General features: G+C 32.9%; 1 protein-coding gene across 1 annotated transcript; it reads right to left on the reverse strand.

The window, feature by feature from the left end:
* Positions 1 to 7,020: 7,020 nt before the first annotated feature.
* On the reverse strand, positions 7,021 to 17,064 carry LOC117691880 (multiple epidermal growth factor-like domains protein 6). Its single transcript, XM_066072534.1, has 10 exons — positions 16,983 to 17,064; positions 15,929 to 16,165; positions 14,084 to 14,332; positions 13,459 to 13,593; positions 12,044 to 12,175; positions 11,320 to 11,457; positions 10,861 to 10,998; positions 10,480 to 10,611; positions 10,001 to 10,138; positions 7,021 to 7,592 (listed from the first exon to the last, which is right to left on the reverse strand). Exons 1-10 carry the CDS (start codon positions 17,032 to 17,034, stop codon positions 7,021 to 7,023), a joined length of 1,923 nt encoding a protein of 640 aa, XP_065928606.1. The 5' UTR covers positions 17,035 to 17,064.
* Positions 17,065 to 17,467: the final 403 nt, after the last annotated feature.

Consider the following 17,467-nt stretch of genomic DNA (forward strand, 5'->3'; position numbering starts at 1 on the left):
CATAGCATACAGTTTTATCATGTCCCAGGTAAATACCGAGCGATTTTATACAGGTCTTTGTTATTTTTATTCCATGTATATGAGAATCGTTGGAATACATATCTATAAATGAACCAGTTAACAGACACTCTGTTTTTTCTAAGTTAAGTTTAGGTCCAGCAACCTAACTAAATTCGGTAATTGTTTCTATTACTTTTCTCAAAGAGTTTGTATCTTTTAGCATGTTTGTACAGTCGTCCGCATGTTGAACGGTTTTAAAACTTAAATCATTGCAAGTATCATTTTTATTCAGAGTTAAACCCTTAATATCGTTATCATTTTTAATTTTAATTGCTAATATTTCAATTACAAATATAAATAAGAGAGCGGATACAGGACACCCCTGTCGAATTCCTCTATGCATTGTGCATGATTTCGATATCCAACCATTGTTTTTAATTTTAAAGACTGGGTCATTATACAATGTTTTTATCATTCCTATAAATTCATCTCCGAAGTTAAACTTTTCTAACGTTTTAAACATAAAATTATATTCTACTGAATCAAAGGCCTTTTCAAAATCAACAAAGAGTAATATTCCATCTAAGTCGTTGTGCATGTAATATTCAAAAACATCAAGTATTAGTCTAGCATTTTCTCCAATATAACGTCCTTTTATATATGCACTTTGCTCACGTCCTATCAATCTACTTGCTATTTTTTGTAAACGATTAGCTAATACGTGTGCAAATATCTTATAATCTGTGTTTGTTAAGCTAAGGGGTCTGTAGTTTTTGGGATTAGTTTTTTCTCCTTTTTTGAAAATTAAAGTCATTATCGCGTTTCTTTGTGAAAAGGGCAATATTCCATTTTCTATACTCTTGATTAGAGATTCATAATAGATATGTTTTATATCATCCCAAAAGGCTTTATAGAATTCTGCCGGTAAACCGTCTTGTCCGGGAGATTTATTATTTTTCATATTTAAGGTTTTCCGCTGGGAGCGGAAAACCTTACTATTATTCTGAAAAATTTTCAAATTTCTTATTATTTTTTTTTTCTTCTAGACGCCAACTTTGATCCTTAATATCTCGCTCGTTTGTTCACCGATTGTTTTGAAATTTTCAGGACTGATAACATGCCGCGTGATGTTGTCGTTGCATATTTTAGTTGGGGAAAATCCCTATCCGGTTTTGAGTTATTCCCCTTTTAGTAAAATTTAACGACATTTTTTGTCCAGGAGGTTTAGCTTTAACGATGACTGGCAGAGTCTCAAACATGGGCTGGTTTGGAAGCTAATACATTGAATTTGTGCGAGATATATTTTATTTATTATTTAGATGCAAATAAAAGGGGTGGTATAGATGTTGAAACAAAGGTAAGAAAAAAAATCAAAAAAATTCGCGTATTTTCCGTGTTAGTTTTCTACCTGATAAAAATTTGTTATAACATGTATTTTAAAAGTTCTTGGTCTTACTCAGACCCTTCATTCGGTATGCCGAAAAAAGGGCTGGCCCTTATAATTAGGGAGTTAGAGGCGTCCAAAGTTTCTTGCCAATAACTTAAAAAAGAATAACAATTTCTAATGCATTATTGAAGCAAAGTTGTAAAGAAATTAATTTTGAATCCTTCTACAGTATTCAATTTAATGTTTTCGTAATTTATAGTCAGTATTTGCAGAAACAATTGTTGTCAGTTCGGTCCATTTTTGTGGGGGTGCGCACGTTTATGAGGTTATGAAAGGGCTTCTTGTAATGCACTAACTGGTACATGAAGTGCACAAAAGTAATTCCACATAAAATTCCCAAATGTTTTTATTCATATGTACATTTTCATTTCATATAGATGAACCTCTTTGACCTTATTTTTGTTGTTTGTTTCATAACTGTGCCCCTGTCTATATTTAGATGCATTACGAGACTCAGGTAACCGATCGATAGGAGAGTCGCTAGCTGTATTCAGGCCGTCGCCTAGACGATAGTGCATGTGCTTGTAGAGCTGGACGTACACGTTTAACGCCCCACTGTGTTACTGTAACAGAGACATTTTGAATTGTTTCAGTACTGGGAGATGTGTTAATAAAATGGTTCCAATGCATGGTAATTAAACTCAACTTTTCTACAATACGTATACACGGCCGTCCTATAAAGCACAATGTGTATTACTGACATGACACATGTACGCTGGCAATTTAAACGAACGCGGGATTGCTCCCGATAGAACAATTCTTTTAAAGCAAAAAAAAAAAAAACTGATTTGCGATGGATATAATATAATTATCATCGTGGAGATGATTTTAAAAAGTGAACTTATATTCGTATACGATAATATTTGAATCCAAAGCCGCAAGTTTTAAGTTACGGTTATTAGGGATATTAATTATGTCTTGCCCCGCGTTTCAGGTTTTTTACTTGCAAAACATCTACAAACGAAAATACCAAACAACCTTCAGCAGCAACTTATGAATTATTTATTGCATACACAATTCTAAAGAGGTAATTAAATAGATTTTATAAATGCTTTATACTTGTATACATTCGCTATCTTCCGTGGAAAAAAGTGGCATGGAAAAAATGTTGTTCAATGTTCATCAAAAACGCTGTAGCCTTAGCAATCGAAAATAATTAACAAACTGTATATTGATAGATTGACATATCAACAAACATTCAGACCCGCAATGTGGGTTTTTTTTTTACAAGTTCTTTAAAATGTAGACTCAATGACTGAATTCTTTACCGTTTTCCGTGTTGGTTATTTTGATTCACGTGTGTACGTTATGTGTAGCCATATAGATGAACACTTTAAGTGTTTAATTTTTAAAAGAAATTGTCTACATGCAGAGCAATACAATGCTAGGACAATTAAATTCCAACAATGTATATGGTGAGGCCGGTCAGACTGATACTGGTTCTGCTTGTTCTACAAATAGCGAATGTAAGACGAAGTATTTGGGTGTTATATTTTAAACAAATATAAGTATTGCTTTCTTAAAAGCTTGCATTACTCAACAAAGTATTTTATTGGAATCATTCTTAGTTACCTTAACTGCATATATGTACCGCTCGGTCTGTATCCCGGTAAAATTGACTACCATCCGAAAATTTTCATACAAGGTCTACAGACTTGCAGCTAACATTACCTTTAAAAATACATTTTAGAATTTGCCGCTGTTTAAAAAATCATTAAAAAGACGCGCAGAATCAAGTGGTTATATGTCGTTTGATATGGGATTTATGACGTCTATTTATATTGTTTTCATTAAAATTAGTTCATTATTTCAAGCTTGTGGGTGGAATGAAATCAGTTTCACATGTTATATGACATAAAGATGTTCTCTCCCCACTTTTTCTCGCAGCAACTATTTTTTTAAAATTTACATAAAAAATTGAATTATCATGGAGATGCGCCCCCCCCCCCATTTTTGTAGCATGTAAAAAAATGGTATGAAAATCATGAAATTATGATTGAAATTTTGAAAATTTGGAAATTACTTATTTCTTTATTCCCCTCTTTAATAAACAAAACAAACTAACAAACATAACCGATCCAGACAAATATAATTACATGTATCAAAAATAAACTTCAAAAATAAACTACACATTCATCCTTCACCCACAATATTGCCTTTTCGATATTTGTCATCGTTGTAGACCCGTGTAACAATCTGTTACATTATATATGTAAGTAGGTGCTTGCACGACAAAGAACCCCTTGCTGATCTACATTTTCATTAACGCATACAAAGAAAAAATATATTTTGATTTATTTTTGAATTTCTTTTGATGTAAAAAAAGAGAATAAATTGGTTCTCAGTCTCTCTTTATGCCTGTTTGTTAGCGGTTAATCCAAGTTCATTTTGAATATCCTTTTGTAATTTAAGAAATGCGATGTAATTTTTTTTTCATGCAATATTTCGGATAAAGCAATGAAGAGTTGTTTCTTGAAATTTTATTAGACCGTAAAATTGTAAAATGCTAACATTGAAAATTGTGCCCGATTTCTTTCTTTTTTTTAAAGGTAAAACTTTATTGATTTAAAAAATGATTCTTTGAGACAAACAAATTGACATAATCAATAAGAGTTTGTTTGAAAATCTCTAACTGCAGGTCTGTAGCTTTTAGTCAGAAAAAGAATCGGATGGACGACCTAGGACACGGATCATCCATCCGAATTTCTTGAAAATTGCCATTATTTTCGTACGCGGACGCAATACTCACCGAGACTAAATGATTCGTATCTTAAGTTTTAACTGCTTTGAAAGGTAACATTGGTTTTCTGATAATTATGAACATGAATAATTGAATAAAAATGGTTAAAATTATAGTAAAACTACCGGCATCGGTCTTCTCCGTGCGCGGATCTAGAAGGGGAAGGGTTCCAGACCCCACCCCCACCCCCAGCGAAATTTCTTTCAATTACGTGTACATTATAAACTTACCAAATATGCCTCGGACATCCCTTGGCAAACTCAAATAACCGTCTGACTTTACAACCCCCACCCCGGAAAAATGTTCTGATCCGCGCATGTTCCCCCTCCTCGAAATACAAAATTAGTCTTCAAAACCCCTTGTAAAATTTCCAAAATCTCCGCACTAAGAGATTCATTGGCGCTTGCGTTCGATAAAAATGCGTGTAAAACGTTTGCCAATGGTCTTTTTACCTTCGTACCGGGCATAACCACAGTCCCACTCTGTGAATAAAATGCGGCGAATCAAACTAGAGACAACGTGTTAAGATCTGTATTTCCTTATAAACATGTAGTATCATCGTGCAAAATGCACTGTTCAATTATAATTTTTTTTTACTTTACTTGTAAAATTCGTAATTTTTTCTCACAGTTTATTTCTTACAAAGTTACTTTTTTATTTAGTGATTGACACTTTTCAGACTTTATATGTGATTTTAAAGAGACAGAGTGTCATGTCTCAAGGACTGTTAATCTCTTAAAACAACATTGTGCAATTATCAGATTTTCATTTCTTGGACATCAAAGACTCATTGAGTTTATTTAATTATTTTATATCTGTGAACCGTTCACTCAGCTTACTTATATCATTACCTGTCAATTTATACTCATTGTTAAGATTCTTATAAATAGTTATGTACAATTGTCAATGCGCAGTCTGGAATACGGCGGCCAGTCCCGGCCACGTCCGACTCTCCCAGAGTCTTGAGTCCGGAGGCCACTACTGGCCATATCCGAATTGTTTGTAACATGTCTGTCTGTTAAATTTTTATAATGTTGCCATCGTTGAGTCTCGTCCAATAATGTGGAATCCTGCATCAATTGCCTGTTTATTTCTCTGGAACTGTATACTGGTGGACCTTCGGGAATACGGCAAACCTACCCTTCGTTTTAGCTTACGGCCCACAGCGCGCCACAACCTTATACCTTATACACTTTACGCCAACATTCCCTCACCCCGTTCGTACTGCACACGACCGATGCAGACCCAGACGAATTCTCTATCACCGTAAAATCTACGCGGTCACAGAAATATAATACTTTGTTTCTCAGTGTTTACACATCTAATATTGTACTATGGTCAGCTATCAATTTTTTGTAATACGTCACAAGTATGACGCAGCTACGACGGAAAACCTAATCGTTGCTTGCAACGAGCTCGTCTCTAGTTTCAACTGCAGTTTTACATTCATTTAATGTTGGTATTTCATCACACATTTCCTTTTCATTATCACTGATTTTTCCACAATTAATACTATCGAGATAATTTTGAATATCAACTATATCAATATCATTGCTTGTATACAGTTTATCATAAAAATTCATAAGAACATCTATTATTTCTGTTGTCGTCGTATATTCTATTCCATTTTCATCTTTTATTTTGTTAATCGTATTATTTGTTTGTTGTCTTTTTTCTAGATTTAGAAAGTAAGAGGTACTTTTTTCCCCTTTTTCTAACCAAACAGATCTAGAGCGAACATAAGCTCCACTGCATTTTTCCGCATAATAATCATCTATTTCTTTCTCTAATAAACGTTTATAGTTCATATTTATTTCAGAGTATTGCTGAGATTCTAGTTTTCCTATTTGCTTTTCAATGAAGTTTATACGATTTTTTTTACTTTTAGCCAAGTTCTTAGAAAAGTTTATACAAAAGTTTTTTATTCGTATTTTAAGGTGTTCCCATTTACTTACAGGGTCTTGTATTTCTGTTGTATATTCTCGAATATATTGTTTTAGTTGTTTGCAAAAATTTTCATTGTTAAGCAATGAGGTATTTAGTTTCCAATATCCTACGCCGCTAGGATTATCAGAGGTACATAATTTAAAAGTTATCCCCATGTGATCTGTTAATCTATTATTTTCTACTTTGGGAGCTTTTCTTATCATAATATTGTTAAGTATGGAACATAAACTATCTGAAAGGAAAACATAGTCTATTCTACTTTTTGGGACATTATCTCCATCACACCAAGTTAAACCTTGTTCGGATTTTTTTCCAAAATATATCCAACTATCTTTTAGACTAAGAGTTTTTAAAATTTTCTTTAGAATATTAACAGTTTTATCCCTTAATTCGTTGTTAATTTGGCAATTAAAATCACCACATAGTACAACATTATCTAAGTTTAGAGAATTTTTATTAATCCAAGAAATTAATCGTTTGAAAAAATCAGCCCTATCTTTTTCGTTGTTTGGGGCATAAATATTCACCAAAGTTACCACTTTTTCATTATATCTTATGTTGACTAATAATCTTCTACCGTCTAGTGATTTATGGTAATTGATAATTTCTATATTGCTATTTTTCCTGAGTAAAATTGACACTCCTCTGCTGTAAACTGATTCTGAATAGCAATTAATTATTTCACCAAACCATCGTGAATTATATATACATTCTTGATTTTCTACAAAATGAGTTTCTTGTAAAAATATTACATCATATTTCACATCATTTAGCCAATCAAAAAGAATTGTTCGTTTTTTGTACGTATTTAAACCTCGAACATTTAATGAGAAAAAAGTTAATGTCGTATCGTTCATAGGTTTATGAGAGTTACATTGCTGACTTACTACTGATTGTCACCCTTGTCGCACTTGTCGTTCTTTTTTCTCTGCCTTCGAAGATCTTTTAGAAAGTCTTCAATGTTCGGTTGGCCCTCGGCCGATGCTCCTTTCCGGGGTAAGGAAGAACTCCTGAGCTTCCGGGTGTGTTTGTTAGCCAGCTTTTGGTATAAGAGTCCAAGTTTGTTTTTTCCAGGCCATTTGTTGATTTTTGTGTATAGGGTGGCCTCTTTGTCCAGACCAGTCCCCCAGAACATGTCGAAGGTTCCCTCGGCAAATGTGATGCTACCATCGAGTTTTTCAAGGACAGCCTTGACTTCTGCTATTTGATCAGCCTTTGCAGTAACGATCTCCTCCATTACAGTCTCTTTATCGTCACTCCATCCTTGAGGGTCTTTTACTGAATTGCCAATCCTTTTAGCATCAAGGGCTGTTTCTGCATCCTTCACCTTCTGTGCAGCATCCGTGTTCCCCGATCGAATGGCCTTTGTGAGCTGATATGCGTGCTCCGCTGTTTTGTGGTGCTCCCCGAATACGCGAAGATCGCAGGGAAAGAAGTTAGACAAAGGGTTGTCCTGGCCTTGGAAAACAACCACATTATCAGGGGATTCCTCATGATGTCGACAATCGGAAGATCCAGGCGCATGACCGGGTTCCTTACACACTCTGCAGACCTTAGGGTTTTTGCATTGCTGTTTTCGGTGACCGTTTTCCCAGCAGTTAAAGCATTGGGCTTTAGGATCATCTACGACTTGGTTATAATGATATATACGGCATTTTAACTTTGCACATGTTGCACTCCTAGGGAGTGATTTGTTGTTAGGGAGGGGGCTATGTAAATGAATCTGTTCCCGTTTAACACACTAGTCATTCGACGGGTCGTCGGGTGTCTGATGTTTTCGTATTTAAGGTCACTCTTGATCGTGACATCAAAAGAGTGCAACATCTCTAGTACTGCAGAGTCATCTACAGACAAAGGGAGTCCACATATAGTTACCTTAAGGACATTATCACGTGGACTTGAGGCACCAGTAGAATACGGATTTGATTCGTATACTTGGGCAGTGATGTTTCTGATTTCAAAGCCCTCTACTATCAGCACAGATCTACTTTCTTTGGATTTTAGATAAACTCTCCAGAGATCTCTTTCCAATTGTATGCAAAGCACTTCATCTCCAACCTTCTTATGTATGGATTCGTACATTTCAAAATCGCCAATTTTCTTGCTCTTGTCCATTTGAATTTCAGAGTTCTTAATATATACAGGTTTGTTCATTACGAATGACTGTGATAAAACGTTTTCAGATGCCATTTCAGCGTCACACATTGAAATACTGAATTACCGTTATAACACAGGTGAACACAGGTGAACACAATTCAGGTAGGTACTACGCTAGTGGAAATTTAAATTCCAGGTAAACAAAGGAAATAAAGAAAACATCAAAATAAACATATATACACACGTTTGGGTACAATTCCAACACGGTTTTAGAAACACACAATGGTCTTAAATCCAACACGCACAAAATTATTTGCAAAAACTCCTTGAAAAAAAAAGTATTTGGTCAAAATACGGAGCAGGTGAGATTCGTGTCCTCTCACCTGTACGTCACGTGACCGATATATGGTTAAAACATAGTCCTTGTTTAAAAAAATCGATCTTTTTTACAATATCACTTACAGATATTTTTGTGCTTTGCCGTTACCTGTACATATTTTTAGAATGACAAAATTTAAAAAAATAAAATAAAAGTGTAACAATTGTTTTTATTTAAGTAAAAGGGTATCATTCAAAACGAATCTACACTGTCAAAAGTCGTCTCTTACGGAAACTTGAGACTGATATCATCATGATATTTGTGTGCAGTGTTTGATTTTTCCTAGGTCGCTGTAGGTTTCGACCAATCGATAAACGGATCGTATATATTTATTCCAGTCCTTCAGTTTCCTGTCGGTTTCAGTCGCTGTAGAATTCGACCAATCGATATACAGGGCGTGTATATCTCAGTCTGGCTGTTTCTATAGAGCTATACGTTAACTATAAGTCTCTGTGGGAAATAGAGGGAATAATACTCGGTAGATGTAGATTTAATGATAAAATTTGCGAATGGAATTTCCACAAAATGAGTCTTATCGGTGGAAATAAAGTCAATAAAATAAAACATTCGGAAAATAATCTGTTGTGGTAGTTAAATAAATCCAAAAGATAACAAAGGTATAATGAATAATCGCAAACTTACCTTGTGCGGCAATGAATCTTTTAATCATGCCAACGAAATGAAGACTGTCATGTCTTTTAAACCTCGTTATTCTGCCTCCATGAATGGTTTAATCAACGCGATCATTTAAAGCAGCTTCCTTTGTTTATCATTTGGTTCCATTTTACGCATAAAGATACTAATATACAACGATTACCCTTATTGATAACGCAGTATTTTTTAAACATTTGTACATATAATTGATCATGTTTTGATTTGTTTAACTAAAATCAATCAATATATTTTGCACCTAAAGACACACGCAAACACATTTGAGAATCATTTGTTGTCACTATACATGTATTGTTTTATTTTTTTTAGACTATTTTTGTTGCAATGCTTAATAAACAAAATTATATTCTATGATGTGTCACAATTGATTCTGCCCCTTATATATTGAAGCAAGAACGCACTTGAAAAGAACAAGGAGTTAAATATATGCTATTTGTAAATGTAGAATCACTATTTGCAATATGGTTTGAACAGAAAATTATACTAGTATGCAATCTGTGTTTCAGTATTTATACAACATTTTTTAAAGTTTGTCTAAGAAATACTCTATCGTTACTATAAACAACCTTACGAAGTAAAGATTGTTAAATATGTATACTCATTTATCTCTCTTTTGTTGTGTATTATTATCATTATTTTTTTTGTAGCAGTCCTTCTTAAGATGTACCCATCCATGTAACTGTATTTAAAAAATAAATATACTAGTGAATTCACTCACGTGCTTTACACATGTCACCTTTATAATCTGTATCACATCCAGTTAAACATGTTCCATTAATTTTGGAACACTGTTTGACGTCATGACAATGTCCACATGTCTCATTGCAGTCTCCTCCAAATGAACCTTCATCACAAGCTGAAATCAATTTTAATATGACTAGTGATATGGGCAAATAAGGCTTAAAGTGGCCAATTTTATTAATTTTTATATTTTTGTTATCAATGTCTCGAATGTATAATTTGAGCACTTCAAATGCTTGACCTAACGTCAACTAAAAGCTTGACATTGATCCTTTTTGTGATAAACAAAGCAATGTCTTTGTTTTTATTATCTTTGCTAGTATCTTTAAATCAAATGTTTTGAAAAAAATCTCTAAAATCTAATTCTAAGGAGCTTTTAAAGGAATTTTGATATTTTACTAATCTATTTTCTATGATAATAAAATCATAATAAACATGCAGAAATTCTTGTAAAACCTTCTTGACAATAGCCTCCTTTCCAACCTGGGAGACATCTGGAATCACAGGAACCATTGACATAGTCACAGCCTACGCATGTCTCGCTACATTTCCCTGAACAATGTTGTCCAAAATATCCACTCTGACAAGCTGAACGAAATAAATTCAAAACACGTGTAGGCAAAATACATATTTTTTTCTTTTATACAGTCATGATTATTTATATGTTGGCAGTTATGTATTGGCCAAAATCAAATGAATACATCGATTAGCCGTCCAAGCATGTGTCTATTTATATGATAAAAACTTTTGCAACTACGAGAGTTGTCCCAAAATCAATGTTTTTAAGTTATTCGAAGACATATAGATATAAAACGTGTGCCACAAAGAACTACTTACGCCGTTTACACAGTACACCTTCATAACCAGCATCACATCCGGTCAAACATGTCCCATTGATATTGGAGCACTGACTTACTTCACGACAGTGTCCACAAGGCTCCCTGCAGTCAACACCATACAGTCCTTTTTCGCAAGCTAAAACAATTTGTTGGTACTTACGCAATTCTATTGGTGACATTGGTATTGTAAAACTATATATATTTGTCAAGCATTTTAAATAAAAAGAAACCCATTTATTGCACACTTTGATTTATGTAGTATGTTTTAACTTTATTTTACTTTTTTTAACAACATGAACGTGTAAAATCAAAATCTAAAAAATGTTTGGTTGCACAGTTTGTTTAATGTAGACTGTTCTAACTTTCTTTTTGCTTTCTCTAACAATAGGGAGCTCAATAAGTCAATATTTACGCATTAACACAGTTCAATACATAATACACAACACGATTTACTAACGTTGCTGGCAGTAATCTAGGCTGTATCCTGGTTCACACCCATCTACACATGTTCCGTCCACATGATGACATTTCGTCTTGTTTCTGCAGCGCCCACAGTCAAGAATACATTTGTCTCCGTAATTCCCTTCTTTACATTCTGTTATGACAAAATTTTCATGCGTCATGGCTTTATTTAAATGTGGCAACTGTCTATCATATGCCTAACTCTGTGTTAACTCAAAACGACCAGCACAAAGCTGTGAATTGATATAAATAGTACCAATATCAGTCACAACCATAGTTTTAGGCAACAAAAAATAAACTCTCAGTCATCGTGTTCATTGATTTAAAAAACTTCTTCGAAACAAAAACTTTTTCTGATTCCAACGGTTACTTTTAATTTTCATGGAAAATATAGTTAATAATCATTTGACAATAAATCATTATCCTAATTTGCTAGATACTTATTTGGAATGTTAACGATGACGTAATTTTCAGCTGGAAAATAATAACGAATCATTATGCTTAAGCATTGACAGAAATATATTCTTAAGCATATACTAAGACAACATTCTTTCCTTATTCCATTGTCTCGTGCAAATAAATTTTTTAAAGAAAAATTTCACTTTTTATCAGAAGCTCGCCTATAGGTAATCTTAATTCTATGAATATTCTTGATAAAAAAATATTGAATGATTTGAATTAGACAACAACAGTAACAGTTTTTGTATATGACAATTTACCTTGCTCACAGAAGTCCCCGACCCATCCAGGCTGACAACCAGACTCACATAGACCAGTAACATGGTTACAGCCTTTACAAGAACTTTTGCATTTTCTAGTACAATCTTGTCCAAAATATCCAGCTGAACAAGCTAAAATTCCGAAAAAAATTGTGTTCAGTAAAAAAAAGCGAAACTTTTTATGATGCGCATTACATCTATTGTAGAAATCAACACCAAATAGATTTCAAGAAGTTTGAAATATGTATCAAATAGAGTTTCAGCACATTGGCACAGCGCTATCAAGATGCATTCATCTTTTATTCATTGATTTGATTGCAGAGGGCATCTGATCCTGCACTTGTATCCTTTATTTTAATATAAACCTTTTGACGGAGGTAAAACAATATTAACTTTAATAATTAGTTAATATGCATGCGTTTCCACAAAACCAACTAACTTAGATCTCATCTTCAGCTTACATCGTTTATGATTCACTTTTTAATTCAGTACTTCTCAAGTGAATTCATCATCTCAATAGAAACTAGACTTTGACCCATGCGTGCATGGGACGACATTGCATACGATATCAGACATTTACGAAACAGACATCGACACACCCGTATTCTTGACATTTACATAAAGATGCTTTAAGCCTTCAACAATGCTTTAAATTTCATTACACTTTGCCTAATTAGAATAATCTAACTATCTCGGGACAGGCCTTCACCAGAGTTAAAATACCTCCCAAATACCCGTAATGTAGCAGAAAACTGCAGAATCGCCCCGAAACGATTTTGGAGAAAATTATTGAAATTGCATTAAAAATAACAGTCACGTTATCTATAACAAACCATTTTGAGGCTGTAAATTCCTTTCATCTAAAAAATTTAATTCATATCGTTGAAGAATTCAACACTTTTTTATTAACGTTTTTACTTGCTTGAAATTTACACACCCTGTTGACATTCGGAACTTCTGGGGTTTTCCATAATAATTGGAATGTGTAAGAGTTATCTTCCGTATTTTCTTTGATGAACAGAATATAAAGCAAATTTCTCATGAAAATTTACACGTATTTGTATTATCGTTTCTGAGTTTATCCATGCAAATGTGATATTGTGAAAACATAAACTAAAATGCCTTTCATGATATAGGGTGGATCCAATGCGCATGCGCAAGGTTATTAGATTCTAAAAAATTCAGATAGTTTCCGGAATTTTTGAGCAATTTTCGTTGATTATCAATTCGCAAAACTTGATTGAGAAAAAAATAAAAACATATTGGTAATATTTAAGTGGCAGATATTTAAAATATATAAAACATGAGACAGTAATTTTCCAGATTTATCAGTATTAAAGGCTAAAAATTCGAGTCTATTATTTTAACAAAGTACTATAGATATCAATTGATGTTGCCGTGAATAATTATATTACCATTTTCACAGCGTTGACCCCTGAACCCGGGTCTACAGCTTTGACAGGTGCCAGTTTCTATGTGACAGTACTGACAGTTAGCGTCTGGACAGGGTACAGAACAGTGAGATCCGTAAAATCCTGTTTTAGGACAACCTTAAGACAATGATAACAATTGGCAAGTTAGATTATTGTAAATATTGTATCAAATGATGAACAAGAGGCCCAATGACCACAGGAGCAAAACTCAGATAAGTTGATAAAATGATACTTTGAATTAAATGAAATTAATTTGTGAACTCATTCAAAGTTCTTCATTCCGGACTGTTTTAATTGGCTATGACAATTCTTCCTTTAAATTTATACAATATTTCATATTACCTATACGTAAGTATATATGTAAGTACTCTTATATTCAAGTTGTTAAGCTACCTTTTTGGTTATTCCGTTCTTATTAATCGGTTATGGTTTTCATAAACGTTTATTTGGTTAGCATAAGTTTAATTACAAACTTGTTTCTTATTAACACAACGCAAATAAATTACATAAAAATTGTATGTGAATTAAATTTACTTTACAATCTCCTGTATCGATAGCTAAATCATGACCATTGCTATAACTGTTTTTTTAACTATTGATCACGTACCATAAACTTCAACTTCGCAGAGGTTACTGTAAACATTTAGGGTGAAGCCTCGGCGGTAAGTATTTCGTCTCTCGTTGTAGTAGATGACATATTGTCCATGTGCATGACAGGTGGCGGTGAAGACGGCAGGGAGGGTATATATTGTGAAGTGGTTGTCCTTGAAACATAGAGTCCCCTGATGCATGTCTGTAGTTTTTGAGACGTATAAAGAGAATCCAAGATAGAAGTTGGCATAAGTTCTCTGGAAATCTGCATTTTGAAACAACAATAATAATATCGTAGTAAATTAAATGAAAACAGGAATGTCTTGCAAAAGCTTCTTTACTTTGAGTCTCTCTGTTTGTCGTTAAAACCCACAATAATAAAAATAAATCGAATTGACTAGTTTTCAATCTGAAATTGTAAACAAAATTAACATCGATTTCATATTTGTATTCGTGGAAAAAAGGATATTAATCTTTACATATGTCTAACAGGAGAGTGGACAACCTGGTTTTTACTCCTATAAAATTAGATTAAAAATTAAAAAAACATCAATAATTTTTGGAAAATAAAAACGGACTATACATCTCCGTAATCAAAACCTCAAATACTATATCATGTACGAGGGCTTTCCAAAAAGTTTATAGATAGATATTGGATACCGAAATGTTTGTCATAAAACACAAAAATCAAACTTGAGTTGTTTTGAATGCTTCTCCCTAAAATCAAACAAACTGGTTTCTGCATTAAAAGGGTCCCAGAGGTTATGCACCTCCGAGAGAAGATATTGTCTAAACTTCATAGAATTCCTTTAAGTTATGATTATTTACTGGTTTTTCTTTAAAAAGTTGTCAAAACTTCATAATCTTCAATAGAGATGCAAGAAGCATTGTGTTCGTCATCTTCATGCGTCAGCGCGCCAAGATAAAATCCTGTGTCGACTTGGCTAAACATTGATAGAAACGATACAATTGATGGATAAAACAGGAAAACATCGTGATATGTCGAGATCACTAATCCACAAGCGGCACAAACTATTTTTAATGGAGCGTGGGGTTATACGGCTGGCGAATCGAATAAATGCGGTTTATTACTCTAAGGTAACCGAAGGACTACGAAGTTATAAAAACGTCATTAAAATTTAACGTCAGCTTGGGTTGTGCAGCCTGTAAAGGCAATGTACATGTATATATAATATTTTCATAAAAATAACGTAGTTATGTTGAATGACATAACATGTGTCTACGAACCTTTTAGACAACCCTCGTAGATATATAACAGTATATATTGTTAAAAATGTTATGAAATATTAAAAAAAATGATCAATTTGCTTTTGTCTAATAATTTTGTATTTTTCTATTCAAATCTTAAACATGTAAAATTACGTAATACATTCACCAATAGTTGAAATGTTTGATTCTGTCACTTAGGGGATTTTGTTTTTCCCGTTCTAACTTTTTGGAACATTTATTAGATGTAAAGTTATTTCTATGGGCTATATTCACAATGATATCATTCATTGTAACTATCTCTAATTATTTACTTTAAACTAATTGAAACCAAGCTTTGCTTAGACGAGCCCACTATTGGTCTTGATCTTTCGTTTCTATTTTTATTAAAGTGAGAATTTTAGTAAGCTTGTATAATTGAGAAAAAAAAATTAAAATTTAGTTTATGCATTCACTTTTACATATGGCATTGATTATATTGTCTCTTTCATAAAAACAATCATTTGAAGAACAACCGCCGTACAGTGTAATGATAACTAAAGGTAATTAAAACAAATAAAAAATACAACAACATTTTTTCTCGTGTACAAGTTATATAATTTTTAAGTCTTCTAACATTTGTTTTTACTTTTACCTAATGTGGGTGCATTGTTTGTCAAGAAGTATATTGTGATGTGATGGGTGCTGTGGATGCTTGTTAGGTTCACCCACCAGGTGGCGGTTTGTTTGTAATCAGCCGATACAGCACATTGACCTCCCCACAAATTCAGGTCAGATTTACGTCCGTCTACAGCGTTACTTGCGTCGCATCTATCGTCGCCTGATCTGTATGGGTACAGTTGATGTGCTGGTTTGTTTAGAGCAACATTAACTGTAAATCCAAAAACAAAATTATTATAGTTTCATTTTTAACTTCCTGTTGCCTGTGCGTTTCTGGCAGAATTTTAGCATTTGAATTCAATTTGATAATTATATATCTCCTAATTTTTTTGATAAAAAAATCAGTTAAATTAAGACAGTGAGATTTGTTAAACAGAAAACTATTATAAATTACCCCCACCACCTAAAAAAATGGAAATTAACGCACCAATCTGTAACTCACATCAACACATTAACATCAGTATACATGTATTGGCACTGATCAAATATATTATATAGCTAAGTTCTTTAAAAAATGTATGTTTTTAATTTTTTTCTTTATAAGGACTACTACGGTTAATAGAGATAAAAAGCAGAATTGAAAAAAATTAAAAGCATTAACAACAAACACCAACCTCTCAGTGATTTTGTTAAACCACAGCATGTTAAAATAAATTTGAAATAATGTTGATTACTTTTATAAACTACATTATAAAATACATACTTATGTTGCTTGACATTTCAATTTTTGTATTATATTATATGATGAAAGCACCGAAATGCCATTTTAAAAGTTTCTTAGCTAATATTTGTCTGGGCTGGAGAGTCGTACATGTTGTAATTAAACTTCTGGAAAAAGACATGTTGTATGATAATATAGAAACAAATATCGAATTCAAAAGGTTTTACATATGGAATTTTTCTATACTTAATGATAATTTCTAGCAATACAACTCATATATAAAACCAAATCTAATGGATAATTTGTTGATTACCCAGCCTTCTCAACCCACACTCATTTAACTATATTAATCTAAAAAATATATTACCAAAACCGTTTGTGATTTCAAAAAATCCGAAGAACACGCACATCAAAGTCATGACTAGAACAAAACACGCAAGGACTGAAGTTGTATTACTATACAAAATTAACATGATTTTAGCTTACTTCCGTCATTATACAGGAAACAATTCCATCTTGATAGAGCAAAACACTTTTAACATGTATTACATCAATGTACTATAATATATCATATTGTTTCTTAGTTTTGGAAAAAAGATGTTTCAAGCGTTTTTGCAAGTGCAATATATCAGCTATTGATATTTTAAGCCAATATTTTGTGTATATTTTTTATCTTTAAATACATTAACTTGAATGATATGGGCCATTTCGTCTTTCTGTATGGAGAGCAATGACGATGACACTTTTTGTATAATGTAAATATTTTTGTATTTCCCAAAGTGGTTCTATTTTTATTTTAAGAATGTTTTTATTTATAAAAGATTATAGAAGTGTTGCTATGTTCGGTTTAAG

The sequence above is a fragment of the Magallana gigas genome, chromosome 9 (genome assembly GCF_963853765.1).
Source record: "Magallana gigas chromosome 9, xbMagGiga1.1, whole genome shotgun sequence".
NCBI classification, from domain to species: Eukaryota; Metazoa; Mollusca; class Bivalvia; order Ostreida; family Ostreidae; genus Magallana; species Magallana gigas.